The 17,037-nt window shown below is 43.6% G+C and overlaps 1 protein-coding gene across 2 annotated transcripts in view; it reads right to left on the bottom strand.

Moving 5' to 3' along the window:
• The window catches only part of LOC120030792 (R-spondin-2-like), a 74,842-nt gene that overhangs the window by 10,349 nt on the left and 47,456 nt on the right, over window positions 1–17,037 (bottom strand). The window contains exons 3-5 of one of the 2 annotated variants that reach the window (XM_038976227.1): window positions 14,658–14,801; window positions 14,069–14,257; window positions 13,869–13,874 (exon numbers count right to left, since the gene is read on the bottom strand). In XM_038976227.1, coding sequence (XP_038832155.1) covers window positions 13,869–13,874; window positions 14,069–14,257; window positions 14,658–14,801 — 339 coding nt within the window. The remainder of the gene's footprint in view (window positions 1–13,868; window positions 13,875–14,068; window positions 14,258–14,657; window positions 14,802–17,037) is intronic. The other variant, XM_038976226.1, reaches the window with a different exon arrangement.

Genomic DNA, 17,037 nt, shown 5'->3' with positions numbered 1-17,037 from the left:
AGAAGGGCTTCTGGTGGCTGAGCCGGTGCAACTGTGCACCAGATGTTCCCAGCCGGCCCTCTTCCCTTCTCCTTACAGCCAGCACACTCAAGGGGGCGGGCGCGGGCACGCCGACGTTCCCCTAGAAAATGTGCACAGCTACCACCACGCTAAAATGTTCTCCCGTGTTGTGTGCACTGCACATTGTCTGTCATTCCGATTGTCTTTGTCATATAGTGCTTGCATGTCTGAAAGATGTGTGTATATTTGAGTGTAAGAGAGAGAAAGAGAGAGAGAGAGAGAGAAAGAGAGAGAGAGAAAGAGAGTGAGAAGACAAGAGTAGAGTAGAGTAGATAAACATAAGTTACACTATGTCCTTTTCTGCTTGAGGTCTGTTTGTCTGATTGTGTCTGTGTACGTCGGCAAGTGTGTGTGTGTTTGTGTGTGTTTGCACGTGTGTGTGTGTGTGTATGTGTGTGTGCTAATACGTGTGTGTGTGTTGGTATGCCATGTGTGGTCTGTATGTGGTGATGGAAGCGTGTGCGGGACACAGTCAGAGAGCTGGAGGTCTGGCAGGCAGAGATGCATCCCGGGCAGGGGCCACACTGGGGCCTTTAGTGCCCTCACAGGGGCCACGGAGAACACATCCCCTCAATGCGAGTCTGTTGAAGCACCGAAGACTGCCTCCGATCTCATCTCTAGATACAGCAACCACTGACAAACCATCAATGCCCTAAAATCTCCAATGAACCCTCAGCAGAGAACCTGGCTTTACAGCCCTAACCATGTCATGGACAATATCACACTGTGACAGTACATTTCTCCCACTTGTGAAACATGTCGATGGGGACTTGAAACGTTTTCCTTCTGCTCTGCTCCCCCTCCAGTGTGCTGCCACTTTGTTTGTTTGTGTACGTCTGTTTTTGATGGGGCTGTCGCTGTTTAGGCATGTGCCGCCTCATTTCCTCCCAGCCAGAACCTCAGACAGGGAGGCTTTCCTGATCCGTGTTATCTCGCACTCGACGCATACTGCCATGGACAGACACACACACTCGCGTACATACACACGGTCAAAAACAGACAGTCAGACATCTGGATGGGTTACTTCGTGACACACAAATCATCTTGATTAAGCCCATTAGTAGTCCGTTGTTCCATGGATGTTTCATCGTATAACGTGTCAGATTTCGTCTTAACACGTCCTTAAAACGTCATCGCCTTACGTCAGAAAATCAAGCAATAATTAATATGGTCATCGCCGTTAAAATCAGTGACAGAAATGCCTGGGATTTCCATGTTGTAATGTGACTACATGCGTCTAGCGAGGCCGTTCGGTAAAACGACTAGTTTGTCGGGCCAAAGAGTGGGAGAAAACCCCCCCTTTCCCTCGTTCTTCCTGCTTGGAACCGACCAGATGACAATAACGTGGAGTATGGAGCCCCAGTGAGCACTAATGCACCCCCTCCTCCTCCCTTCTCCTCCACCCCCCTGGTCTTTGAAAGGCCTCCACATGTTTATGGCTCATGCCTGTGGTATGACGATGGATTCTCCATATAAAAGCCAGCAAGGATCATGGGGTGTTTCAAATATTGCTCTCCCGAAGACAGTTGCTGACAAAATGACAGCGGCCATATTTATTTTGGTCAGGGAGCAGGGCACTTTGTGGGGAGTTAATCAGAGACTCCCTCCTCCGAAGCCTCCTTTGAGGAATGCAACCACGGCAGAGAAGGACCGGAGACTACTGGTAATGACTTTCTCCTCCTGTGGAAGATTTAACACCGCGAAAAACGCTCGAGAGGCAGAAAAATAAACCCAAAGTTTGGTCAGGGAACCGTCAGTATAAATCAAGTGTTGATTGGCTGTGCGCTTGGATAATCAATTCCCATCCGGTTAGGAGATGCAAGAAATAATATTATAAGTGCGTATAGGAAAAGGAATGATCTACGGCAGCGACTGGTGGGGACTGAGGATGACTGAAAGCAGAACTTGTGTGTCCATTTGTGAGTGCGACCGCAGCGTTGGCTATAACTGCCATTGGCCCAGGGCTGCAGGCCAATCCAATGGCAGGTTGATGTCTTTCCTTCTGACCCGTCATCCTCTATCTGAGTCTCAGAAACACGGCAGTAAACACTCTCTAACCTCTCTACGACGGCCTCGTTATCACCGAGAGCTACCTGTTCCTGAATATCCTGACTCGTCACATCTTAATGAATGATCTTAATGAATCATTTCAGATACATTACATAGTTAATGCATGTCACCATGTCACCAGCTCTGGAGAACAGCGGTGAATGGTCGATGTCAGAGGGGGACAGAGCTGCCCCTGTGGCCGCGAGGAGAGGGCGAGGCGGGAAGCGTCAGGGCGCGGCACTTCTGAAGGCCCCACTTAGTGGCTACCGTGTCGGCCGTGCCGTGCGGGCTAATTAAATGAAGATTAGGCCATGGCTCTCGCAGTCACAACAGGCTGCCGCATGGGGCGCGCATAATCACTCTGACAGGCCAGCAGCCAATTAGTACTCTCCGTCTGCCCTGGGAAAGCACTTGGCGGCTCACATTTATCCGGATTTTCCATGATATTACCCGGGCCGGAGTTTGCCTGTTAATCATCGGCCCCATTCCGGATTTGCCACGGAATCATCAGGACTCAGGAATCATCATCTACAAATCATCTCCTTTTTGTTTCGCGAGAGCATTTAAGAGGTTTGGTTGAGTGTGGTGGCAGAGGAAAATCACTTGCTGTTTGGTTTGGACGAGGCCTGTCCCATGAACTTCTCTGTGGAGGAAAAGGAGGGCACTCCATAAGAGAGGAGTTAGCCCTTCAGTAAAAGTCTGTCAGCGTGTGTTCTGCAAACTGGTATGATGGCAGCAGGAGAGGGAACGGGTATGTCTGACAGGCACACAAACATCCAGAAATTTGTTGGGGGATATTGGTTTTCCAAACCAACAAACACGAGCCAGATTTGATCAGCGGATAGCCTTTGCCAGCACCTAAATCTCTTGGCTTTCTGGCCGTAAACAGGCAAATTCTGTGTGACACAGTACACATACACACACACACACACACACACACTAGAGCTTGTAAGTAAGAACTAGTATGTAAGCATTTCACTGTATGGCTTACACCCGTTGTATTCTGTCATGTGAATCAACTTTGATTTGATTTGACACACACACACAAACACATCAAGCGAATCCTAGCTTGAGCTTGTTGGTGTCACGGACGGTGTGTGTTACAGACAGGCGGCCGCGCTTCCTCCCAAACGGATTTGGGGCAGTCACACTTCTCAGTGCATCGTTTTACAGGAGGACCAAACCGACCGCCACACATGGTTCCCAGACGGAGACGGCCAGGAGGTCCACAGAGCTGCGTGTTCCCTACAGAACCACACTGCAGAACCACACTGGGGTAGACAAAATCTATAAGACCCACACTAAGAGTTAGACAGAGCCTGGTCCACAGCCCTGTGTGTTCACTTCACAACCACACCGGGTTAGACAGAACCTGTGGACACACTGAGGTGGCTGCTAAACACAAAGCTGCTGCCTATCACTCCCTGTCCGATTCCATAGCTCTTTAACGGCTGACGAAAACCTCACAGGCCTTCTAGCTTTCACCTAGCCATGTTACTTTATACGGACACTGAAATACTGAAATACTACTAATACTGAAATACTAATACTGTATAACAAGTTACATGTTACCAAAACGTTCCAACTTTTTTCATAGGCTGTGATGATTTCTCTACAGGAAAAAAAAAGGTACAGTACACATACAGTATGCATTGCACAATTGTACAGACACACACAAGTGGTTTTCCAATGAGAAGCATTTGCTGCCTGGCCAAAGGCAAGGCAAGTGCTCGGGGCCTGTTCGGAGAAGTTTAGCTAAGTGTATGATTGATGATAGTGTGATGGAGAGCTTGGCCTCAGATGAGCTCTACAGCAGAGAAGGTTTCTCCTCTTACACACAGGGGAGATCATTATCCCCCACCACACTGGCCTACAACTTCTGCTCCTCTCCGCTTCCAGCACAGGTACCTAACCCAATGACCATAGACAATCATTATGGGGTCTCTCTTTCTCTAACAGTCTACCTTACACTCTCCAAATCCACCCTGTCGCCATGGGGCCCCGGGAGTCTTGCTCATCTCATGTCTCCGTCTTCCTGTGGCTAGAAACGATCCACTCTGGGCTGACTAATTCATTATTTCACGTACTTACACAGAAAATGCAAAACAAGAGATACACAAATGTCACGCTTGTCAATGACAACTAGGGACTTCGGAGCCGTCTGTCAATCTGAAAGCGGATTTGCAGAGCAGTAGAAAATTAGCCAATGAGTTTCAATGGTGTGTTTGTGTAAGACCTTACTACTCAGCCTAAATCCAAAAACCAGGGATTACAGAAAGATTAAGTAGGCGTTTTTAGAGCTTAAACATTTTAAGTTGTTTACACAGCATCTAATACTATTAAAATGTAATAACCCATCACTTGAAGGTTAGGAGAAAGGGGGGGGGGGCTGTCTGCAATGAATTTAAGCAGAAAGAGGAAGTTACAGTGTAAGAGAGAGAGAGAGAGAGAGAGAGAGAGAGAGAGAGAGAGAGAGAGAGAGAGAGAGAGAGAGAGAGAGAGAGAGGGATAGAGCGAGATATAGAGGTAGAGACAGAGAGAGAGGGAGAGAAATAGAGAGATAGAGCGAGAGAAATAGAGAGAGAGAGAGATAGAGAGACAGAGACAGACAGAGACAGAGACAGACAGAGACAGAGACAGAGACAGTGACAGAGACAGAGAGAGAGACAGAGAGAGAGAGAGAGATGGATATGGAGAGATGTACGTGTTACATCTCTGTTCGTAAACCAGAGTCTGATGACAGGATTAATGTTTCTATATTTTTAGGATTGCGGGTGAAATCTCCTGAGGGAGAATCCTAATGGCATCAATACTGAGCAGCTTAAGACTCCAGAGAGAGAGAGAGAGAGGCCCCAAGAGCAGAATTTAGACAGCTGGAGGTGAATAATAAGAACACATACATTGACTATTGGCAGAGTGAGGTCAAAGGTCAGAGAAAGATGGAACGCTATCAAGCATTGGAACGAGACGTCAGTGAATACTTAACCCGTTTAAAAGACCCCAAACAAAGCAAAACCTTAAAGCTGAAATCCTTAATGGTGAAACTGTCACGACGATTTGCAATATTACAACAAGGAAGTGCAAACCCCCCCCCCCCCCCCGACATCATTGCAAGAGCACAATATGTACTGCAATTGTTTTGACTATGCTGCGCGACGTCTCTTCAGCTTGGCAACAAAAACAATAACAGCGGTGGTAGGGTAGACGTTGCGTTGTTTCCACCTAATGCAGATTTAATCTTCAACTAAATACATCATTAGTAATCGTAGCCTGGCAATTGAAACAGGACGCCATAACAAAGACATGGCTGGCCAGAACGACTATGTCATTACTGTGGGTCGGGAGAAATAGAAATTGAAGAACACTTTCTAATCTTTTGGCCCATACATATTGGTTAGAGATTCCTTCTTCCCCAAATGAAAAATGTAAATGTTCCCATTCACAGAGCAATCAAACAAAGAGACACTTATACTCTGTATTTTTGGGGGAAAGGTCTGATGCGTATTAGTTGGCAGCATAATATGTTTAATATGTTTAATAATAAGGTTTTTTAAATTAATTTCTCCATGTACTGAATTAGATTTCTGAACGTTGACCATTAATACATTTTTTGTATTGGATATATATATATAAATATATATATATTTTTCCCAATTCTTATTGTTGTTGCTGTTGCTTTCCTAGTTGTTATGTACCACTTTGCTTTGGCAACATTGACCTTGTTATCATGCCATTAAAGCATATTGAAGTTGAGGAGAGAGAGAAGTCAGCGTGTCATTGCAGAGGCCAATGGAACAGCTATTAATAAGGCATGTTTATGGCCCTTTCAGCGGAACCACCCTGGGGAGAGAGGAGAGGATGGAAGCAACAGAACCGCAGTCTGTCTACCTACCCTGAGGGAGGGAAGAGGTGAGGAGAAGAAGACTTGCACCCAACAGCAGTGGTTGAAAAAGTACCCAGTTGTCATACTTGAGTAAAAGTAAAGATACCTTAATAGAAAATGACTCAAGTAAAAGTGAAAGTCACCCAGTAAAATACTACTTGAGTAAGTCTAAAAGTATTTGGTTTTAAATATACTTAAGTATCAAAAGTAAATGTAATTGCTAAAATATACTTAAATATCAAAAGTAAAAGTATAAAAAATTAAAAATTCCTTATATTAAGCAAACCAGACGCCACAATTTGTGATTTTTTTTCTCGTGAATCTAGGACACTCAAATTAGTATGATATGTTATGTTTGGTATGGTTACATAAGGCACAATGTTACAGGAGGATGTTACATCTACCCCTGAGTCATATCAATGTGGATAATTGGCTAATATTTGGTTGACGTTGATCCATGAGATTACAACCTATATTAACCCACTCAAAAAGACAGACAAAAGTTAGTTGAATTTCCAATGTCATATCACTATGATTTCAACCATCTAAAAGCACAACCAAATTCCAATTAAAATTATTATTTTATTTTTAATTACTCAATGTTTATCACAGTGCTTTCAATCATTTTAAAAGCATGGCAAGGTTCAAATAGGAATACAATGTCAGATATTATGTTTATTTATAACACATTAATGTGTAATCACTGTGCTTCATCTAATAGCACAACCAAATGACCCGGATTGCAGATTCTGCACAGATTATTACAGTGATTGTGAAGATCTCACAAACCTGCGACAACCAATTCATGCTATCTTGAACATGCACACTTTACATGATTAACATATGACGACATGTATAGTTACAGTAACCTCAAAACGTGGCCATGGATGTGTAACTACTTTTGAGGTTGAATGTTACATTAGTTTGTAAGATAGCCTTAACCTTTAGGCTATTTACTGTAAAAGTAATATTGAATTGTGTTTGGTTGACAACGCAACAAATGATCTAAGTTTAAAAGAGCAGTATCTACAGTACTGCTGGAAAAGTTCCATCTGAGCCTCTGGCTTAATCCCATTCTTCAACTTTTATTTCTGGTTGAGTTGGAGACGTGAATCCAACATGTCATTTGTTAACTGTCGACAAGTTAATAAGCTATTTATTTGACTTCAAAAGTTATATTGAATTGTTTGGTTGTCAACGCAACCAAATATCAACATTTGAAGGAGAGTTATCTTCTGTTTGGATAGTTCCATCTGTGCACTGACTTAGTCTGGCTTTAATTCCAGTTTGTCTACAAATGAATAACTGTGATGTTGGATTCACGTCTCTATCTCAACAACAACAAAAATCTAAGTTAAAGAATAAGTTATAGGACTAAATCAAATCAAATCCAACTTTAAATGCACTTTAATCAAATTAACTTTGATTTGATTCACTCCTATTCTTTTGGTAAACAAACATACATACTGTACTCAACCAGACACGACACGACAGGTTTCTTCATGGCTCCCAAACCAAAAACAGATTTAAATGCGTTGATCAGCTATGTAAAGAGCCATGTCATCGTGGGATGCTCTGCCACCAGAGGTGACTCATGCAAAATGTCAGTTTAGCTTAAAAAAAACAGATAAAAAAAGAATATTGTATCACAGCACCTCCTCTTTCTAAAGATCCAGTTTAACTGTGCTGGATAGAAGAATATGAATAGTAGAATAGTATTTTTGTTGTCTCTTGGTGTCGTAGCAAAGCAGGGCTGTGCTTGGTTAAAATCCTGGATGGGAGACCAAAGGGTAGCTGTAGATAGATAACTTCTCCAGTAAGAGGTGCTGCCGAGCCTATTGTTTTTTCAGATACTGATTATAACGTTGAAGATGTTGTTTTAAAGGTACAAATTCAACATATTTTATACAAGGTTTGTCTATGTTGAAATGTGGTTACTATGATCACATAATCCTGTGGTTGAAGTTTCACCCTCAAGACAACAGTTTACTTTGATAACTGTTTTCAAATCCAATGTATTTTCCACGTAGATTCCCCGCGTCACAATATGTTGACAAATTACGTTGAAACAACTTTGATTCAACCAATTTATGCCCATTGGCTAGCTATTAGGTCAACATCAGTAGAGAAAAGAAATTGAAACATGGTGGTGGAAGGGAAAACTATATCATATTGTTTATACAGTACGGTGAGATGTCATGAAAATATCAGACACGCTTCAGACGCATCCTCGCATTTCGTTGAGAAATGCTTTGTTTCTTGACATTATCTGGGCTTTGACTATCTATCTCCATGTATATTTTCTCGATGAGGGATTATGTCTCTCAGAAGACACTGAGGAAGAAAGATCCTTGACTCTAGCTGGGCCATGTGCGTCAGAGTTAAGATGGGTGACATGAATCTGTAAATGACTTCCAGTATTATTTAAGCGCATAGAAATGCAAGCCGGAGGCAATCAGATATTAGCATAAATAGTGTATACCCACATACACGTAATATATATATATATATACACACAGTTGAAGTCGAAAGTTTACATACACCTTAGCCAAATACATTTAAACTCAGTTTTTCACAATTCCTGACATTTAATCCTAGTAAAAAGTCCCTGTCTTAGGTCAGTTAGGATCACCACTTCATTTTAAGAATGTGAAATGTCAGAATAATAGTAGAGAGAATGATCTCAGCTTCATCACATTCCCGGTGGGTCAGAAGTTTACATACACTCAATTAGTATTTGGTAGCATTGCCTTTAACATGTTTAACTTGGGTCAAACGTTTTGGGTAGCCTTCCACAAGCCACCCACAATAAATTGGGTGAATTTTGGCCCATTCCTCCTGACAGAGCTGGATAACTGAGTCAGGTTTGGAGTTCTCCTTGCTCGCACAAGCTTTTTCAGTTCTGCCCACAAATTTTCTATAGGATTGAGGTCAGGGCTTTGCGATGGCCACTCCAATACCTTGACTTTGTTGTCCTTAAGCCATTTTACCACAACTTTGGAAGTATGCTTGGGGTCATTGTCCATTTGGAAGACCCATTTGCGAGCAAGCTTTAACTTCCTGACTGATGTCTTGAGATGTTGCTTCAATATATCCACATAATTTTCCTTCCTCATGATATCATCTATTTTGTGAAGTGCACCAGTCCCTCCTGCAGCAAAGCATCCCCACAACAATGTGCTCCCAACCGTGCTTCATGGTGTTCTTCGGCTTGCAAGCTTCCCCTTATTCCTCCAAACATAACAATGGTCATTATGGCCAAACAGTTCTATTTTTGTTTCATCAGACCAGAGGACATTTCTCCAAAAAGTACCATCTTTGTCCACATGTGCAGTTGCAAACGGTTTTGGAGCAGTGGCTTCTTCCTTGCTGAGCGGCCTTTCAGGTTATGTCGATATAGGACTCGTTTTACTGTGGCTATAGATACTTTTGTGCCTGTTTCCTCCAGCATCTTCACAAGGTCCTTTGCTGTTGCTCTGGGATTGATTTGCACTTTTCGCACCAAAGTACGTTCATCTCTAGGAGACAGAACACATCTCCTTCCTGAGCGGTATGACGGCTGCGTGGTCCCATGGTGTTTATACTTGCATACTATTGTTTGTACAGATGAACGTGATACATTCAGACGTTTGGAAATTGCTCCCAAGGATGAACCAGACTTGTGGAGGTCTACAATGTTTTTTCCGAGGTCTTGGCTGATTTCTTTTGATTTTCCCATGACGTCAAGCAAAGAGGCACTGAGTTTGAAGGTAGGCCTTGAAATACATCCACAGGTACACCTCCTATTGCTTCTAAAGTCAGGACATCATTTTCTGGAATTTTTCAAGCTGTTTAAAGGCTTAGTGTACACTTAGTGTATGTAAACTTCCACTGGAATTGTGATACAGTGAATTATAAGTGAAATAATCTGTCTGTAAACAATTTTTGTAAAAATGACATGTGTCATGCACGTAGTAGATGTCCTAACCGACTTGCCAAAACTATAGTTTGTTAATAAGACATTTGTGGAGTGGTTGAAAAACGAGTTTTAATGACTCCAACATAAGTGTATGTAAACTTCCGACTTCAACTGTACAGTCGTTGCCAAAAGTTTTGAGAATGACACAAATATTAATTTTCACAAGGTCTGCTGCCTCAGTTTGTATGATGGCAATTTCAATATACTCCAGAATGTTATGAAGAGTGATCAGATGAATTGATATTAATTGCAAAGTCCCTCTTTGCCATGCAAATGAACTGAATCCCCCAAAAACATTTCCACTGCATTTCAGCCCTGCCACAAAAGGACCAGCTGACATCATGTCAGTGATTCTCTCGTTAACACAGGTGTGAGTGTTGACGAGGACAAGGCTGGAGATCACTCTGTAATGCTGATTGAGTTTGAATAACAGACTGGAATCTTCAAAAGGTGGGTGGTGCTTCGAATCATTATTCTTCCTCTGTCAACCATGGTTACCTGCAAGGAAACACATGCCATCATCATTGCTTTGCACAAAAAGAGCTTCACAGGCAAGGATATTGCTGCCAGTAAGATTGCACTTAAATCAACCATTTATCGGATCATCAAGAACTTCAAGGAGAGTGGTTCAATTGTTGTGAAGAAGGCTTCAGGGCACCCAAGAAAGTCCAGCAAGCGCCAGGACTGCCTCCTAAAGTTGATTCAGCTGCGGGATCGTGGCACCACCAGTACAGAGCTTGCTCAGGAATGGCAGCAAGCAGGTGTGAGTGCCACTTCACGCACAATAAGCAACTTCTCCAAACCATCCAGGAACAGTTTGGTGATGAACAATGCCTTTTCCAGCATGATGGAGCACCTTGCCATAAGGCAAAAGTGATAACTAAGTGGCTCGGGGAACAAAACATCGATATTTTGGGTCCATGGCCAGGAAACTCCCCAGACCTTAATCCCATTGAGAACTTGTGGTCAATACTCAAGAGGCGGATGGACAAACAAAACCCCACGAATTCTGACAAACTCCAAGCATTGATTATGCAAGAATGGGCTGCCATCAGTCAGGATGTGGCCCAGAAGTTAATTGACAGCATGCCAGGGCAGATTGCAGAGGTCTTGAAAAAGAAGGGTCAACACCGCAAATATTGACTCTTTGCATCAACTTCATGTAATTGTCAATAAAAGCCTTTGACACTTATGAAATGCTTGTAATTATACTTCAGTATTCCATAGTAACATCTGACAAAAATATCTAAAGACACTGAAGCAGCAAACTTTGTGGAAATTAATATTTGTGTCATTCTCAAAACTTTTGGCCACGACTGTATATATATTTCCTGTCTCATTTTAATCCATAGCAATCTAACCCAATACGTATCCCAAATACTGGTGTTCAGTGGGAAGAAATGACATGCAGTCCAAATGATATTTTCTTAACCCAGCCTTTCTTCCGTGTCACTCGGGATTCTACTCTAGTGCACACTCTAACTGATTTTCTTGTTGGGTTGTATTGTTGTAAAGGTATATTTAGAAGAAAAAAACATACATTGTGGTTATAGCCTGGGAATAATCCTATTTACGTCTTGAGACGTAATTTGTTATATTGCGGAGCAAAGCCATGGTGTATTAGATAGCATTGGAGGGCCTTACTGCCCAAAGTCCCTGGAATATGTTGTAATTTAAAAGGTCAACTGGGAGGTATTTAATAATGAACCCGGGCGTAATGAGGCCTTTCCATGAACCTCTTGATCTTCATCCACCGGCTTGGACCACTTCCTGGTCACCTGCACACCAAAGGGAAAGACAGACATTCCTCCCATTGGATTACTCTTCATTATCACTTATGGGAAGTGATTATTTTACAATGTCAGTCGGTCTGGAACTGGGACTGGGTCCATGCTGCCTGCCTGAAATGAATCTCTGTGCTGTGTGGAACCCTGAGGATTCCTTCTTCTTTTCTTTCTTGGCATTCCCTTATCCCGCTCGACTTAAATGGCTTTCATTTTACATAGTATTTATTTAAACAGCTTGACATGGACGAGTCTTTCGTTTCACAGGCTTAGTTTTGGGGGATAGGATTTTTCACTACCACTTGAGTGGCTTGAGGGTCGGGGAGTTAACAGTTCCGTTTAAGTACAAAACTCAACTTTATGATACGAGCCACCTCTGCCATTCTTGTAACCAAAAAGAGCACACAGCAACGACCACAGACAACTTTAACTACACAACTAAATTGAAGCTATTCCCAGAAACATTGAATGGGGTGAAGACACTAATAGATGACCGTATCAACCATGAGACAGGAGTGATAAGCGAGGTCGACGTTAGAGGCCCCCACACTCGGTTTCTACAGGCTAGCAGAAAAATAGCTTTGCTATGCATTCAATTGAGACTTTTCACAATAACTCCCCATCACTGACCTCATACTAAATAATTGATGCCAGTCACACAGGCCCAACAATGCCAGGTTTTAATTAAAGAAGACCATAAAATACCTTTGGAAAAGGTCAAGCAAGCAGTGCTAAATTAGGGGGAGGGAAATTCCTAAAGAAAAAAACAGGACAGGGGACAGGAACACATAATCACCCCACTGGGCACACACTATTTGAATCAATGTTGTTTATACATCATTTCAATGTTTCCACGTCGGTTTCACTGGGCACAGACGTTAATTCAATGTATTTTCAACGTTGGTTCCACGCACATGGCCCAGCTAGAGTCAAGAAACTGCCCAGTGGGACAGTTTCCAAGCCAGAAAGCACTGCCTGCCTCAATATTGCTGCAATAGGAGAGACGATCATGGTTTATTTCAAGTTTATTTACTCTCTCACCACCTCACTAAATGGTACTCGGATTTAACATGCAATACCAAAAATGGTGGAAAATCCTGGAGAGAGTAGGATATTTTCCAGCTTTTTTTGAACAATGTTCTTTTTCATAATTTTCCGGAAGGCTTGAACCCAATCTGCCATTCTGCCACTATAACTCCTATATCTCCTTGTTTTGCCTAAGGAAGCGTATACACAGCACATCCTAATCCGAAATCACATTGACTGAGTTAGGGACATATTTGAGTTTGGGACAACTTTTCTGTCATCACCTCGTCAATAAGCACACTTGACTGAGGCCATCGCTCTAAATGGTGTGTTTGGATCATCTGTGAAGAACTGAATACCTTCAGAAAAAATATTTTCCTAGCTGTATTTACACAAAAAATATTTCCAGATCTGACTTCTCATTTAATGGTCGACGTACATGCTGTGCGTACCGCAAATAACTTTCAAATGGACGGGAGGGAACAGAGAGTGCCATTGAGGAAACCTGCAGTTCATACTTTGAAGAATTCCACTGAAGAGAGGGAGAGAGAGAGAGTGAGAGAGTGAGAGAGAGAGAGAGAGAGAGAGAGAGAGAGAGAGAGAGAGAGAGAGACAGAGACAGAGAGAGACAGAGAGAGAGAGAGAGACAGAGACAGAGACAGAGACAGAGAGAGAGAGAGAGACAGAGACAGAGAGAGAGACAGAGAGAGAGAGAGAGAGAGAGAGATATACCCAGAAAAACCTGGTGAGCTGGCTTGAATGGGGCGGCCATGGAAAAATACTGATATTTCATGCATGAAAACGCCACTGTGTTTGAGGGACACGCAGGGTTAATGTGGGCTAGAGCAGCAGACATACCTGGTGGGACTCTGAGACCAGAAAGGGGAAATGGTTTCTCCCAAGAGGGAGTTCTGGCCCCTTACCCGAGATACAAGTCTCTAAAACACAGGTGTCAAACTCATTCCACGGACGGTCGAGTGTCTGCAGGTTTTCGCTCCTCCCTTGTACTTGATTGATGAATTAAGGTCCCTAATTAGTAAAGAACTCCCCATACCTGGTTGTCTAGGCCTTAATTGAAACAAAAAAACAAAAAAAAACATGCAGACACTAGGCCCTCCACGGAATGAATTTGACACCGCTGCTCCAAAGCACTATAATCCTCGAGGAGAGGCTAGACTTGCACATGACAGATACACCACAGACCAAAAACACCCAAAAGATAGAGATGGATGACAGAGACGCGCACACACACACATTATTCATCTACCCACCCGAACAGCTGTCTGCCAATATGGCGTTACATCTTACCTCTCCTGCAGTGCCTAATGGCCATTTTGCATCTCTTTGACTCGGCGATGGTGGGGCAGGGTATCGTGTCCTTGGGCGGCTTCTTCACGATTTGCCGCGTCCGGGTCTCCAGACCCCACTTGAAGCCGCAGGTTTTGTTTCTCCTGGTGCAGGACCCCCACTCGCTCCACTGGCCCACCTCGCAGCCTTCTGTGTGGGGAGAGACATGAGTCATTAAAGGGTAGCGCCAGGGAGACTCGATGGAGGGTCCAAATCAAGGTTTACTACAGTACATAGTGAAAAGACTAGGATGGCCATAACCTCTTGGTGTGTGGTCCTTTCCATCCTTCTACTGTTTCATTCAAAAATATATACTAGAGGTTAGAAGGTAAAAGACTGTTGGGTAAAGTCAATCAGTTCTAGGAGATCCTGCCTCAATGTGATCCACATTGTCGACTTTCCACATTTCAAACACAGTATGAATTACTCCAAAAAGACACACTATTCCCTATATAGTGCACTACTTTGGACCGGAGCCCAGTAAGCGCACCACATAGGGGATACGGAGCTATTTCAGACACACATATGTCTTCGCTGTTTCCCGTCTTACCTCCACACTCCATGGTGTCCTCCAGGGGCGCAAAGCCCTCTGGGCACTTCTCGGAGCAGCGCCCTTTGTGCAGGTAAAACCCTGCCTTGCACATGGTGCAGAAGTCTTTACTGAAGCAGGACTCACAGTTATCTATCCTGCACCCTGTGGGAGGAAGAGGAGACGAGATGAGAGGCGACGCGGGGAGAGGAGGGGAAGTGAAGAGAGGAGAGAAGAGGTCTCGGCGAGGCCAGGGCTAGGCAGCGGTACAGTACAGTATACACTCGTACCATCTGGAGTTGATAGAAGACTAAGGGGGTTTGGGTAAGGAGATGGAGTTCTTGAAAGGACTACCGCCCCCCTCCAAAAGAAAGCCTCTGTGTTGATGTCCTGTGAATCATATAATCATATATCTCTAGGGCTGTGCTGTATTTCAGCACACTCGGTTTTCAGTGTGAGCGGGTGAAGAGTGCGAACTGCGAAATAACAACAGCAAAGTTGGTGAAACATTACCTCACCGTGACCCCTTTCAACACAGGCAGGAAAACAGACCACTAGCATGACATCCAACAGTCTGGAGACAACACAGAGGTCTGGGCCTCTGGTTCTCATGTCCTAGCCATGAATGGGTTTGAGGGATTCCATTTTGTTTTGGTGGGTGGATTCTATTTTGTTTTGGTTTTAAATGTATTTTTTAAGAAAGTTAGTGTTACCCATGCCTCCAATTTATGTTTGATATGGCTTATTCTAAGCTTTGTGTTATCAGACATTGCATCATTGATGGGGGTAAGAATGAACTTTTTGTGATTAGGAAGCTGGCATACAGCTGTGATAGAATCCTCGGTTTTGTGTTAGTTTGGGTTGGGGAACAAAAAACATTGCGAGCCCCTGCCAAACTAACTAACCAACGCTGATGTCTTTGGTGAGAAACACAACGCCACACTTATCGTCCCACGCCCCACCCTGCTGGGCTGAAACGCAGCACTGTGCGGCGAGGGCGACGTGTCATCAAGCCTTTTACTCTGCAAATAGCACGTTCAGGCAGGGGCCCAAATTACACGAGCCGCACCGACAGGGCGACGAACTGGGCTGCATGATTAAAAGGAAGCCCTCACCCGAGCTGTCTAATTGATGACACTCCTCAGAATCCCTAAGTCGCCTGATTGGTTGGCTAACCCCAATCTATATTAGAGGAGGCTGGTGGGAGAACCTATAGGACGATGGGCTAATTGTAATGGCTGGAATGGAATAAATGGAACGTATCAAGCATATCAAACATATAGAAACCACATGTTTGACTCTGTTCCATTAATTCCATTTCAGACATGACAATGAGCCCATCCTCCTATAGCTCCTCCCACCAGCCTCCACTGACCTATAGGCTAGCCAACTAGCAGCAGTCATCTCTATCACTCGCTCAACTAGACTTTCTCAGGTATGGCGGTGACATCTGGTCTTCTCTGTGTCTCCCGGAGAGTCACCATGTGTGCATGTGAGTGTGTGATTGTGTGTTGAAGTAATTATCCACATGTAACAGATACAGAGTACAAGGCCCAAGACTCTTTTATCTAGGACCCTATTGCGGGCCCGGAGATGGTTCTCACAATCACGCCCCTTAATTACACCATCTCCAGCTAACCATCGGGCCTCCTCTGCTCACTCTGCATTCCTCCGCAACGATGGAGGTCCCTCCCCTTTTCACTTTGAACCCCTAAGTATGGCCTCCACCCACTCACTCTGTCTCTCACGCTTTTCCAATCCTGACCAGTCTAAACAAACCCGCCACAAACACACACATAAGTACACACGTACACACATATACACACGTTACGTCATGTACACACACGTGTACACACACACACACATAATGGAAACACACAACCTTACACACACACACACACACACACACACACACACACACACACACACACACACACACACACACACACACACACACACACACACACACACACACACACACACACACACACATATATATACAAACAGACACACACACAAACACGTCACATACACTAACCACACTCAAATCAGAGTTGGTTGTGGACACACCCATCGCGCTGTCGCCCCTGTTGCCTACCTTCTGAAAAGATGACAGGATGACAAGATGCTTGAATACCAGCCTCCACACCGTTCTTGATTCTTTACCTAGATACAGTATATATTGGCTCTCTGGCTGGTCATTGGCATAATGCTTGATTATCACCCTCATCAACGTTTAATGAATGATGTTCCTGACGCGATATGTATAGGCCTACTGTAGACCTATATCCAGAGGTTTAATGGAGAAAGAACACAAATAAAAATGTATATATGTGTGTATATATATATATATATCATACAGTTGAAGTTGGAAGTTTACATACACCTTTGACAAATACAT

This window comes from Salvelinus namaycush, chromosome 37 (assembly GCF_016432855.1).
Source record: "Salvelinus namaycush isolate Seneca chromosome 37, SaNama_1.0, whole genome shotgun sequence".
Classification (NCBI taxonomy): domain Eukaryota; kingdom Metazoa; phylum Chordata; class Actinopteri; order Salmoniformes; family Salmonidae; genus Salvelinus; species Salvelinus namaycush.
The sequence above is the reverse complement of the archived record's forward strand: the minus strand, read 5'-3'. Positions and strand labels throughout refer to the sequence as shown.